Source organism: Vespa velutina, chromosome 3 (assembly GCF_912470025.1).
Source record: "Vespa velutina chromosome 3, iVesVel2.1, whole genome shotgun sequence".
In the NCBI taxonomy this organism is placed as follows: domain Eukaryota; kingdom Metazoa; phylum Arthropoda; class Insecta; order Hymenoptera; family Vespidae; genus Vespa; species Vespa velutina.
In genome coordinates this window covers 11303279-11315448 of record NC_062190.1, presented here as the reverse complement: position 1 = coordinate 11315448, position 12170 = coordinate 11303279, and the positions used below count along the sequence as shown (strand labels likewise).

At 33.4% G+C, this 12170-nt stretch overlaps 2 protein-coding genes across 18 annotated transcripts in view; one reads left to right on the top strand and one right to left on the bottom strand.

Annotated features, from left to right (window-relative positions):
* Positions 1 to 33: 33 nt before the first annotated feature.
* LOC124948020 (N-alpha-acetyltransferase 20) lies at positions 34 to 2074 on the top strand. Of its 5 annotated transcripts, none has more exons than XM_047491043.1 (7): positions 34 to 175; positions 431 to 557; positions 667 to 691; positions 1218 to 1308; positions 1438 to 1567; positions 1654 to 1790; positions 1925 to 2074. In XM_047491043.1, the coding sequence occupies exons 2-7, from the start codon at positions 505 to 507 to the stop codon at positions 2008 to 2010; spliced, it is 522 nt and encodes a 173-aa protein (XP_047346999.1). In that variant the 5' UTR covers positions 34 to 175; positions 431 to 504; the 3' UTR covers positions 2011 to 2074. The 5 variants fall into 5 exon arrangements, with proteins under 5 accessions (XP_047346999.1, XP_047347002.1, XP_047347000.1 ...); XM_047491044.1 differs by having other exon boundaries at positions 78 to 208; XM_047491042.1 differs by lacking the exon at positions 34 to 175 and adding an exon at positions 280 to 342.
* Positions 2075 to 2141: 67 nt separating this feature from the next.
* Positions 2142 to 12170, bottom strand: part of LOC124948008 (uncharacterized protein CG43867) — a 110660-nt gene continuing 100631 nt past the window's right edge. For 7 of the 13 annotated variants that reach the window (XM_047491001.1, XM_047491000.1, XM_047491002.1 and 4 more), the window contains 17 exons: positions 11998 to 12170; positions 11616 to 11818; positions 10825 to 11059; positions 10510 to 10684; positions 10164 to 10400; positions 9763 to 10054; positions 9389 to 9662; positions 8911 to 9300; positions 8593 to 8811; positions 6032 to 6324; positions 5523 to 5856; positions 5189 to 5428; positions 4983 to 5119; positions 4756 to 4885; positions 4458 to 4667; positions 4179 to 4314; positions 2142 to 4095 (listed from right to left, as the gene is read on the bottom strand). The exon at positions 11998 to 12170 is cut by the window's right edge and continues 13 nt beyond it. In XM_047491001.1, coding sequence (XP_047346957.1) covers positions 4031 to 4095; positions 4179 to 4314; positions 4458 to 4667; positions 4756 to 4885; positions 4983 to 5119; positions 5189 to 5428; positions 5523 to 5856; positions 6032 to 6324; positions 8593 to 8811; positions 8911 to 9300; positions 9389 to 9662; positions 9763 to 10054; positions 10164 to 10400; positions 10510 to 10684; positions 10825 to 11059; positions 11616 to 11818; positions 11998 to 12170 — 3743 coding nt within the window. In that variant the 3' untranslated portion in view covers positions 2142 to 4030. The remainder of the gene's footprint in view (positions 4096 to 4178; positions 4315 to 4457; positions 4668 to 4755; positions 4886 to 4982; positions 5120 to 5188; positions 5429 to 5522; positions 5857 to 6031; positions 6325 to 8592; positions 8812 to 8910; positions 9301 to 9388; positions 9663 to 9762; positions 10055 to 10163; positions 10401 to 10509; positions 10685 to 10824; positions 11060 to 11615; positions 11819 to 11997) is intronic. The other 6 variants (XM_047491004.1, XM_047491008.1, XM_047491005.1 and 3 more) reach the window with 6 other exon arrangements.

Genomic DNA, 12170 nt, shown 5'->3' with positions numbered 1-12170 from the left:
GTTGGCGTAAACCCAGTTTTCATAATTTTTCGTGAAAAAAGTTTCATATAGTGGCGCCTCTTGAAATTCGTGACAAAAGAGAAGAAGCTTATACTATATTTTCTGATTTTCATATAAATGCTTGAATAGTATGCGTTTTGTTTAAGTGAAGTAAACGACGATTATTTCCTTGTTTGTAAGTATAATTCTCTGATCCGTTCACATAAAAGTAAGTTATAAATTTTTCTTTCATCATATCAGGTTAATTATTTCGAATGATTTTGTCATTTGTTTGTTTCCGATTGTTTCAAGCCGATTACCAGAAAATAAAATATTTTTTCAATGAGTTAGACATACAAATCGGTATAATTAACGTTCCGAAATAATAACGTATTAATGAAATTCTATTATTTTCTTTTTTCTTTCTAATGACATTTCTTTACCTTTACAGATAAGCCATTTGTGTACGTGATAAAACGTGCATTTAGAATCGTAAAAAGACCTGATTTTTTTTCAATAAAAAAGATGACAACGCTCAGACCTTTCACGTGTACTGATTTATTCAAATTTAACAACGTGTATGTAAGCTATACGAGATATTCCAAGCAATATCATGTTCTAACCTCAAATTTTCTTTCAATACGTCATATCACGTAAGATTTATGCTATAGTTTTTTTGTTTTCCAGAAATCTAGATCCACTCACGGAAACTGTATCCTTTTTATTTAAAAAATATTCATTATAACCGATATCCCATATATTATCTCAGAATTGTACAGGTTGTTTTCTATTTTTCTAATAAAATTGTATAAGGATAATTTACAATTGAAAATAAGTAGTAACTATTATATGAAGTTTGTTTGTAAATACTTTTTTTTACAAAGTTGTAGGAAAATAATAAACGTAGCCTGAATATATATCTAACGACAAATTAAAAATTTGATAATACAAAAAGTCGATCATATTTACTTTGTGTGTACTTACAAGATATTTATTCTCTTTTAACAATACATTACAATCATTATAGAATTGTTTTCGGTTATTGTATTACAGTAATATCTTGTAAAGTAGCTATCAACATGTTAAGAGTATTTCTTCAAATTGAGAATATACCAATATTATGAGAGAAATGTTCTGTCTGCTTACAAAAATATATATATAAATATATATATATATATATATATATATATATATATATATTTTTTTTTTCTTTTTCCTTAATTTTTTTGTTTCTATAGTATGGATTATCCTTTTATATGCAATATCTGGCACATTGGCCAGAATATTTTCAAGTGGCTGAATCACCAAGCGGTGAAATAATGGGATATAGTAAGTAAAAAGATCTCCTCATTTTATGAAATAAAATTTGTATATTATATTTAACAATCAACTGTACAAAAATGACGCTGAATAATATTTCAACAAAATTATGATATTCTTTTTAATATAATGTTACAGTTATGGGAAAGGCGGAAGGTCTTGCAGAAAATTGGCATGGCCATGTAACAGCTCTTACCGTTTCACCTGATCACAGAAGACTCGGTCTTGCAGCGGTGTTGATAAAATTATTAGAGGAATTATCGGAGAAGTAATTAGTATTCTAAGATAAAGAAAGAGGAATAATAGCGAAGAGATAAGCGGACAATTTAATTATTTATGGATTTTGTTTTATAGGAAACAGGCATACTTTGTGGATTTGTTTGTCAGGGTTAGTAACAAAGTAGCTATTAAAATGTATCAGCAATTGGGTTATATTGTCTACAGAGTAGTATTAGAATATTATAACGGGGATCCCGATGAAAATGCTTATGGTAAGTATTTAATTGGTAAGATAAAAATCAATTTTTAACTTAATATAATTATTATATTGTATCTTTTATATATATATATATATATATATATATATATATATATATATATATATATATATAATTTTTTTTTAAAGATATGAGAAAAGCACTTTCAAGAGATGTAAATAAAAAATCGATAATACCACTAACGCATCCTGTAAGACCCGAGGAAGTCGATTAATTTTAAGATATATAAATGTATTATTAAGATTGAGAGGAATAAAGGGATATATGTATTATATTAATTAATTTTACTTCATTTCAAAGATGATTTCTATTAAATTAAAGGTAAAGGTACAGGTTTCTCTTGTCCGCAGATTCAAGCAGTTTATTTGCTTTTCTGTACAATAGTACAATGTCTCCTGCTTGTCACCGCTCATGCCTTTATGCGCCACTTGATGCGAATAAATAATAAATATAAATGTAAGATGGTAGGCTTTAGTAGAATACTATAGACAGCCTCCTGACATAAAGAGGCATTTTTTTTTTCCGTTTTTCTTTTTTCCATGACAATTGTTATTTACTGGCTGTCTCTGTATCGATTCTACTACATTTAAAAACTTAAATCTAGTATATGATATTTACAGAATGAATGATTTCACTGCGTCATGATACAAAGGTGCTAAGCACCTACACAATAGTATTTAGTTTGCGTATTATAAAAATTAAGGACAAAGTGTCGTTCTTGCATATCTTTGTACTGTTTCCAGTATTCTGAGGATCTCGAATAATTTATATAAATCTTTAATGCGCCAAACGAAGCTGTGCAATAGATTCATTCGTCTATTCTGCTCAGGGAGGCACGATCATATTCAGCCTATCTCAGATAATATAACAAATTATAGAAGTTTTGTACGTTATTGCACGAAAGCCCTACTTTAACTTTATATATTCGCTTGTTACTAAAGAGAAGGAAGACATTAACTAGTTACGTAGGACACGTCAAGCGGGTACAAAACTTCTATAAGAGAATGAAATTAAAATCAAATCTTTTTTTTTTTTGCACACGTGTATTATGCAGGAACGATGCTAAATGTTAAATAAAATATGTTCCCCTTTACATCTATTTGGTCGTGTCTTTATATAAACAAAGAAATATTCGTTTACATATTAAATAAATATAAACTATGAGACTAGCTATTATCAGAATTATGTAATAATATATAAGAAATTTGTCATATTACTTTCCGTAGAAAAAATCTTTTTCGAGGTCCGTGATTAGCGTTAAAAAAATGATAGCTTCATTTTATATTCTTTATCCTCGCCATTCAGTATTAATAATCATTTAACATATAATACGATACGCGGAAGAAAAATTGTCAAAATTTTTCCAAATCAATAGCATCTCAAAAACATCTTTTTGCTCTGCTGCTGACAATAGGAATCCAGTTCAATTCGCACTATTTTTAACTTGATTTCATATACGAATTGTACAAAAGCTGTTGTATTACTGCACTTTGTTTGGCAAGAAGTACATTTTCTTTTTTCTTTTTTTTTTTTTTTCTTGTTTTCGACATGCTCTCATATCTCAGAGAGAAGGGTATCGCATATTATATTTTTATGTATTTCTATGTATTTCTTTTTCTTTTTTGTTTTTTTCTTTTTTCTTTTTTTTGTTCACTAAATTTCTAAACACATTCAATAATTCTGATTAATATATATGTACATAGTACGTGACACATCACATAAATTTAGTATTTTATACTAGAGATTCGTATTTGGTATATAAATACGGTAGCAAAACGTTTCCGCACGATGCTCAGCTTTAAAATGAAACTATTCGATGTAATTAGACATACTAATTAGGCAGTGTTACAAATCGATTCGAGTAATTTCAGTCATTCTGTTGCACCATATACATGGTACACATGGTCTCTGTGCTATATGCGCCGTTAAATATTTACATAAAAGTTCATCTACAAGCTTTCCATTCTAATGTACACAAAACACAACCAAAATAACTGCTGCACTCACTGCTTTCGCTCCGTGCTATCCGATATATATATCATTTGCACAAAGTTTGTTTTTTGTTTGTTCGGTGTTTTTTCTTTTTTTTTTTTTTTTCTTTTCTTTTCTTTTCTTATAATACAGCAGGTAATACCTTTGTATATAAAGTTAGTGCCTTGACAATGTCAAACTTTCAATAAGTCGGTTAAACACATTCTTTCACATTATTCTCAAAAATAAGCCAACCAGTCTTTCTAAGGTCTTTGGTGATCTGGAGTTGATTTCAAAATATCCGGTTGTGTTGGAAGACAACTTGAACCTAAAATAAATAAATGTATCGAGTAATAAACAATATTTAAAGGCATTGTTTCATCAAAATAAGATGGATGATTCTTTACGAACCAGTAGCAGGTCTAAGAGTCGACTTTATAGATCTGTGTGAACCATTGCGTGTCAAAGTATTCATTTGTGGAGTGCCAGGTAAAGCATGTCCAAGTGCATTCATGTAATCAGCTATCAGCAGCGTTATCTCTAATATCTGTAATACACAAATGCATACACACACACACACACACACACACACATACACACGCACGCACAAAGGCACACAAAGAAATACAAGTTATTCTTATTATTAATATCATATCTTCTATTTATATGTATATTATTCAAAATTCGTACCTTCGGTTTGGAAAGAGCGAAAAGAAGTTTTTGTTCGGCGGCACCCTCGTCCGGGCAAGCAACGAGCATGAAATCATCTAAACAGCCTCCGAAAGTGACTATATTTGCGTAATTATAACGGCACATTATTGCCATTGTTTGTAGCTCGAGTAACGTTACACTATCTTCGTTAACTGCTATCCATACGGTTACTGGATCAGTTTGTTTCAGCTGGAAAATATTTGTTGACGTTATGCATGGCATACGTTTATATATATATATAAATATATTTGTTTTTTCTATCAATGATGATATTTACTTTTGCTTGATAAAGTGTAGCTCCGAAAAAAGGCCACTTTCTGGTACATGTTAAATAAATGCGGACACAATCCAATACGCTGCGTCCTCTTAAAGCGATCCATTTTTCTTGTAATTTTTCCTGCAGTTCTCTGCATAATAATGGAAGATAAAATATCAATGAAATTTTTAAGTACTGTAAAAATAATTTGTGTGTGTGCGTGTGTGTGCACATATACATATATGTACCTTAGCTGATCACCAGTGATGTTAGACCGATAACGTATTGGAAAAAATTTATCTAATGCTTGAAGTACGAGATGATGTGGGTTACTTCCAGGACCACTTCCACGTGCTTTATCATTATTGTATTCTCCAAAGTCGATCTAGAACGTAACAAAATATAAAAATCAATAATCTCCGATTATAATGGTGTACTTTTCTCTTAAACAGACCTGCGCCATCAATGATGCAAGTTCAAAAGCAAGATCACGATTCAAAGGGAATTTCCCTTGTACTACTTGTTGATTCACTTGATAACACAATAATAATCTTTCCCTATCGGTTTCCATTTTAGCTGCCTGCCGCCAATAACATCGTGATTTGTACGTCAATTGTATGACTCTTGTATTTTCGAATTTACCCGATCTTTTTTCCCGTAAAGCTGTCTCCCATTTCGAAATAATATCACAAAGCTGAAAAGAAGAATATAGACCGGGATTTGAATTAAAACTTATATATAATATATATATATATATACACATTATAGCTCAACATATATTCTAATACCTTCGCTTGAAGATCAATAAAATGTTCGAGATCTTTTTCTATTGGATCGTCGCTGAACAATGTAAAACCAGATTGATGTACGTCCCGACAACCAATTTCTTGATTCAATGTATTTATAAATTCCTCTATCGTGGTACTGCCATCGAAACTGACCACTTGATAAGTGCCATTTAAAAAGTGTACAGGTATAGCATGCGGCAAAGAATGATGATACGGATTTTTCATCAATATTGAAAGTACTTCCATACGTGATGGTTTTACTTCCCTTCCGCCGTTCTGTAAAGTTCTTTCCAATGCTCTTTCGCAATAGGCTGCGTATTTGCCACATTCCGTTCTGAAAAAAAAAGTAAAAAAGAAAAAAAATATATATATATACATATATATATAAAAAATTAATGAATAAATAAATCATTTTAAGCATCATTATCAAATACAATAGAAAATCATCGAAGAGAGAAAGGAAGAGAGACAGAGAGAGAGAGAGAGAGAAAGAGTGATATCATATTTACTTGCTATCAGCATTCCTTTGCAAATGCAACTTCAAGTACCACAAGAGACGATTGTTCCTTGGTAAAAATAGAGAAACTGCCAGGGCAAGGAGCTGCCATCCTTGGATAAGAACGTACTGGGCAGGATTAGTTTTGCAATCCAAGATAGTTGAAGTTGAATGGCCCTGCGTGAGCGGAGGACTGTGAGAAGACGAGGCCGTCGATTGTGCGTCCGCATTTTCACCGCTGCCATTTGCCGCGGGACTTTGCGTATCGCAGGTGAAGAGCGATTGCGTGGCGCAGAGGAGGAGCTGCTGCAATGGTATGCTGGCATACTACTACATTCCTGTACTGAACCATACCTATTCTATCGTCTACCGTCTTCTCTATCAGACGTTAATCATTAGTTTTCTCGACGTATATCTTTTTAAGAAGCTTTCATTTTTCAGCACGATCTTTCAAAACTTTATCAACAATTTTAAATACTATAAAAACATGATGCGATATATATATATATATATATATATTTGTATATATGTATATATATATAAATATATATATCGTTCAAATAAGAAGTAACAATTGATTAAGTCTCATGACTGAATTATGTAAAATGTGGAAACATTGTTTTCTTTTTTTTTTTTTTTTCCTTATCGTCAATTAGTTAGTATATTATATATAAGTGATAAGAATCGAACTATATCCAAACGTAATTCTATATGTTAATCACAATAAAACGCATGGACCGTCAAATCGATGAATTAATAAATGTGGATGAGATAAAAGCGCTTGAGGCCATGTGAGTTTGATTTCTTTTTTTTCTTGTTTCTTTTGCTTTTTTTTTTGCTTTCTTTTTTTTTCCCTTCTCATTTTCTTTTTACAGCTTGAAAGAGAAAAAGCATTACGACTCATTTAAACTTAACAAATGAACGTGATTATTATTTTCGCTTTGTCAAGCTATATCATAGACACACATATGTATATATGTATGTATATATATATATATATATATATGTATATATATCTATATAATTACTCGACGACGGATTTGATAATTATATCTTATTATATCTTGCATTTCTACGATGATAGCTCCTCTTGGAAGATCTAGCTTTAGTTTTATTGTAAAAATATTTTCGTTTGTTTTGTATTATTTTTGTTTTGTTCTGTTTTGTTTTTTGTTTTGTTCTGTTCTGTTTTGTTTTGTTTGCTTGTTTATTTATACGGGCGATAAAGATCTAATTCTCTAAGCAGCATTCAAAACAGAGAATATATTTTAATGAGCTATTGCAGTAAAAAAAATATATTTGAGAGAGAGAGAGAGAGAGAGAGAGAGAAAGAGAGAGAGAGAGAGAGAGAGAGAGAGAGAAAGAGAAAGATAAAGAGAGAGAGAGAGAGAGAGAAAGAGAGAGAGAGAAAGAGAGAGAGAGAGAAAAAAAAACAAAACAACAATCTAAAAAAGATGTTTTTCTGTGTGTGGTTCTTATGTACACCAACATACCATTCTGCAAGTGTGTGTGCCGCAGAACGTATTTTGACAACTGTTGTTAGGGTATACGATGCGAAACGCTTTTTCTTTCTTTTTCTTTATTTTTTTCTTCCTTTCTTTTTCTTTTTTACGAGATGGAGGAAAAAAAAGGGGAGAGACGCGATGAGAACGATTGATGATAAAAAAGAATGGCGTTTCCATGATTAATTGTCGAAATATGTTCGGCTCACATGAAGGGCGTCAGGGTGGGTGAGGTGATCGGGTATGATGTATAAATATTAAAATGTACAATTTGTATATAAAACCAAAAAAAAAAAAAAAAAAAAAAGAAATGATAACAAACAAACAAAAAAAAAACCAAAAGACTTATAACGTAATAATAATAATTAATAATTAATAATTAATAATAATAATAATAATAATAATAATAATAATAATAATAATAATAATAGTAATAATAATGATATCCAGAAGAAAAAACAAACGCATGCGGTTTAGATATAAGAGCCTAGGAGCAGCACACTCAAAGCGGCAAATGAAAATGAAATATGAATGAATGTTAAAACTAAAATCTTTTTTTTTTTTCTTCTTCTTTTGTTAAACTTCGTCAAGTATTATGGCGAGGAGAAAATACGCAGCATCGCTATGTTAATTGATAAAGTTAGTCTTTCTAAAAAGATAGAAAATAATATAAGATAATGTGAGACTAAGTTTATATCTTGCTTGTATAAATTGAACGATTACGTATAATACTTGACTAAGCGTACCCAATGTACCATTTTTCTTTTTTTTTTTTTTTTTTTTTTTTCTATTCTTTTTCACAAAAGCACATTAAATTTTTCGACGTTCCACGATGCATATTTTTTTTCTTTTCTTTTACGATACAAAAGCTATTCGTACGAGCTAAGTAAACGTATACATACATATATATATATATATATATATATATATATATATATGTATAGTATATAAATATATAAATATATATATATACCTATGTATATATAAATATTTGATAAGGCGCACGATCCCAGTCTATGTCAAAAAATGGTACAGGGCAAAGAGTGTTTGTTAAACAATAAGCAGGACTTACAACGCGCGCAGTACCCAGCGACACAAGTCTGGCGGCCTTTTTTACCTGTACGCCCAAACGGTGTTGTGTGTGACGACTTGTCTGCTTTACCAATGCGCATATAAATTCCGATTGAAGTTCAGGCTGATCTAGGCATTGCTGTAACGCATTTTGTGCCAGAACCACGTGGTAATCAATGCCTGCCTGTTCTACCGCCACCGACATAAACAGCTGACAAGCCTGTACAATAGTTTGACGTTAGTTTTGCGTATTAAAAAATGTACAATGTAATATTTATGATACATCATCTATCTATCCAGATATATTATTAGTATCAACCTTGAAAAGTTTAATAGCTTCTGTTTGCAAGGCTTCGGATGTCAGACTAGTTAAAGGGCTGGTAATATTTTCCTTCGTGTGAAGCAAAAGAGGATGTCTCCAAAGTACACAGCTAGAATCACCGTCGGTCTCCATTAACCTTTGCACCAGCTGTTCGTACTGTGTTCCCGCGCTTGGTCCACCACCAGAGACGACCGTCAAGTGATATAGCCAATTGTCTTTATCCTGTTTGTGAGGCATTAAGAGATAAGTAGGACCTTGATGTGTTGGAAAAATTCCAATAGTTCTCTCGTGAGGACACTCGGCGTCTCTTTCTTCGCTATCGCTGTCTGACACATGTTCCACTTCCTCCACTCTGGCGTCTCTCATATTTATCTGACCGATAGGATTCTAACGAGATTGTAAAAAAAGAAATTTACATAAGTTAAATAATACAATTAATATAGACAATTGAATTTTATTATCGTATAAAGCTTACCGTGTCGTTAGGGCACTTAAAATACAGGAACATTTTTCCAATGAGAACGCACCAGCACTTCTTAGCATGGCCATTTTTGACTTTCGTCAACCACCCCTGTATCGTGGGTTTGTTATCTTCCTTACTGAGAAGTAATTTGGTAGCGTTCCGCCTTTGTACATTCTGTAGAACTCTTATCCAGTCTTCCATCGTCGCAATGCAATCTGCAGTAAGATAGTAGGTCTTTTTACCGGTAGCTATCTCGAAGGTAGCAGCACCTTCGGCCCTGTTTATCCTGTTCGAATGAATAAAATCGTGAGATGCGCCGACGTAGTTAACAAAAGTAACGTGAATTAAAATCGTTTTATATTATCTTTTTTTTTCTTTTTTTCTACCTGCAAACTTCATCCAATACAATTTGCCCCTGAGGTTTTCTATTCACGTCGTTCTGACTCTTCCAATAAGTAAGCACTCCGTTCTTTAAAACGAACCATCTCTTACGCCAAGTTTTCAATTTTCCACCAAGTTTTGCCAAATGTCCTGTCTTTTCCAAAGATTCTTGCTTCTTTGGACTTTCTCCAGAAACTCGCATCAAGAGACTGGGCATGCTTGATTCCAATGACGTAGAACTGAGCGCGTCAGGAGGTATGGCATAATCTTCGGACAAGCCTGACTCAAGGGAGGTGTCTATAACAAGGAAATTGTCGAAGTTGCCGGGAGGTTCGCCGTACCCCTTTTAAACGAATCATAAGTTAAAATAAAACAAATGAAATGGTTAAATTATTTGGAAGCTCACCACGTTTTACGCTTTTGCTCGGAGATCCACTGGAGCTTCTTTTAGCCGGGCTCAAACTGCTCGTCGTTTTAACGCTCTTCGATGGACTACTCCCACTACCGAGAGAGGAATCTGTATTATCCGACGAGCTGTTGGTAATTCTGGTATTGGTTTCCGTTTGATTAGGATGTTCTTCCCCGTCCGAACTATCGTCGGAACTGTCACCAAACGGCATGGATCTGATTTGGCTGGCACGACCTATAAAAAAGAAGGAAAAAGAAAAAGAAAAAAGAAAGAAAGAAAAAGAAAAATCGTCGTGCCAATGGAAAACAATTGCAATCGGTGCAATTTAACAGAGCATATTCACCTTTAACAGTGGCATATACCGGTACCGATATATCGCAATAGCCTTGAGAATTATGTGCCGTTAAATTATGCCCCGTAGCTTGAGAATGTTTCGACGAGCTCGTTGTGTTGGTCATCGTGGATGGTGCCGATTCTTCGTTAGTTGGTGGACCGATACCAAGGCCACCGTCTGCCACCTATGTAAACAGAACGTAGGAATGCGTACAATGGAAAATAAAAAGAAAGAAAAATAATTTAAGGGAAAAAGTTTTAAAATTTTTATCTCCATGTTGAGAATTATGTTAGACGCACGTAGAAATCTTGTACGAGAGATTACCTGATATATCTTAGCTTCCCAACTGGGAAATCTATGGAGTGGAGGTGTAGGTGGTCTGGGACCTTGTCCAGTGCTCTGCCCCCAATTCATTCCTTCTCTACTTGGCGTATAAATCTCCGCGTAATCGTGCACAGCCTCGGAACTTCCGCTGTCTCTGCTTGTCTCGGAAACACCTGGTATATTTGGTAACATCACCAGATTTTCCACAGCTGCCGCCAACTCCTCGGAGAGTAAGCTACAGGGAAAAAAAAGGAACGAGTAACAAGAACGTTTTTAACGAAAACGAAAAAAGAAAAGAGATATAAAAGAAAAAAAGAAAAATGCAAAAAAAAAAAAGACAGAAAGAAAGAAATAAAGAAATAAAGAAAGAAAGAAAGAAAGAAAGAGAACGGATTATATTGTCAATAAGTGTGTGATGTAAGAAAAGCACGTGCGTGAGCTAGCTAACAGGTGATGTTATCGGATCGAGGTAAAATCGATTTTCGATCGAGGAAGAAAAAAAAAAAAAAAGAAAATAAATAAAAGCGAGATTTCGAAAGTGACAAGTCGAGAGATCCCCGCAGGAAGTCCCAGGACGTTACAGGGTACCACGGTTCGGAAAGTCGGGCGCCGCTATTACGTCGTGAGACCTCCCAAGGAGAATCGGGATACGTTTTATACGACGAATTAAAATGATTAGATTAACAAAGTGGTTATTATATCTATTAGAAATGGATGGACAGATAGATGGATAATAGGAAAGAGTAAGGAGAAGATAAGTATCAATGTCTAATTTATGCGGTGAGCTCTACCTCGAGTCCATGTTAGTGGTTGGTATTCCACGTTGTATGGTTCCGCACGCGGAAAGATGTCTTCTGTGCTTGCTGCCGGTCTGAGGTTCGGCTACGGAACTTTGAACGTTTTCCGGTACGGCCTGAGGCGTCCCTTCTAGGCTTTCCGATCGTCTACGCAACGTTGGATCTACTTCCAAAGACAATGATGCTCTCGTTGGTGCCTAGGAACGAAAATTCGACTAAATTGATCGGACGATCGAACGATCGATCTTGATCATTTTATATACCTATCAAAGTATTCATTAAATAAAAAAAAAAAAAAAAAAAAAAAAAAAAAAAAAAAAAAAAAAAAAAAAAAAGAAAAAAAAAAGCAGACATTAAATCATCTTTATTAACTCACTGGTGGTTTCAGGCCGATATTAGTTATGTGATTACGCAATAATTCGAGTTGCTGATTGCACTTATTATTCTGTTCTCTCAAATGTTGATTCTGCTGTTCAAGTTCCCGTAGCTTATTGGTAACCCATTCCTTTATTCTCGCGGCTTTCGCCTCAACTTGTCTCGCATCTTGCA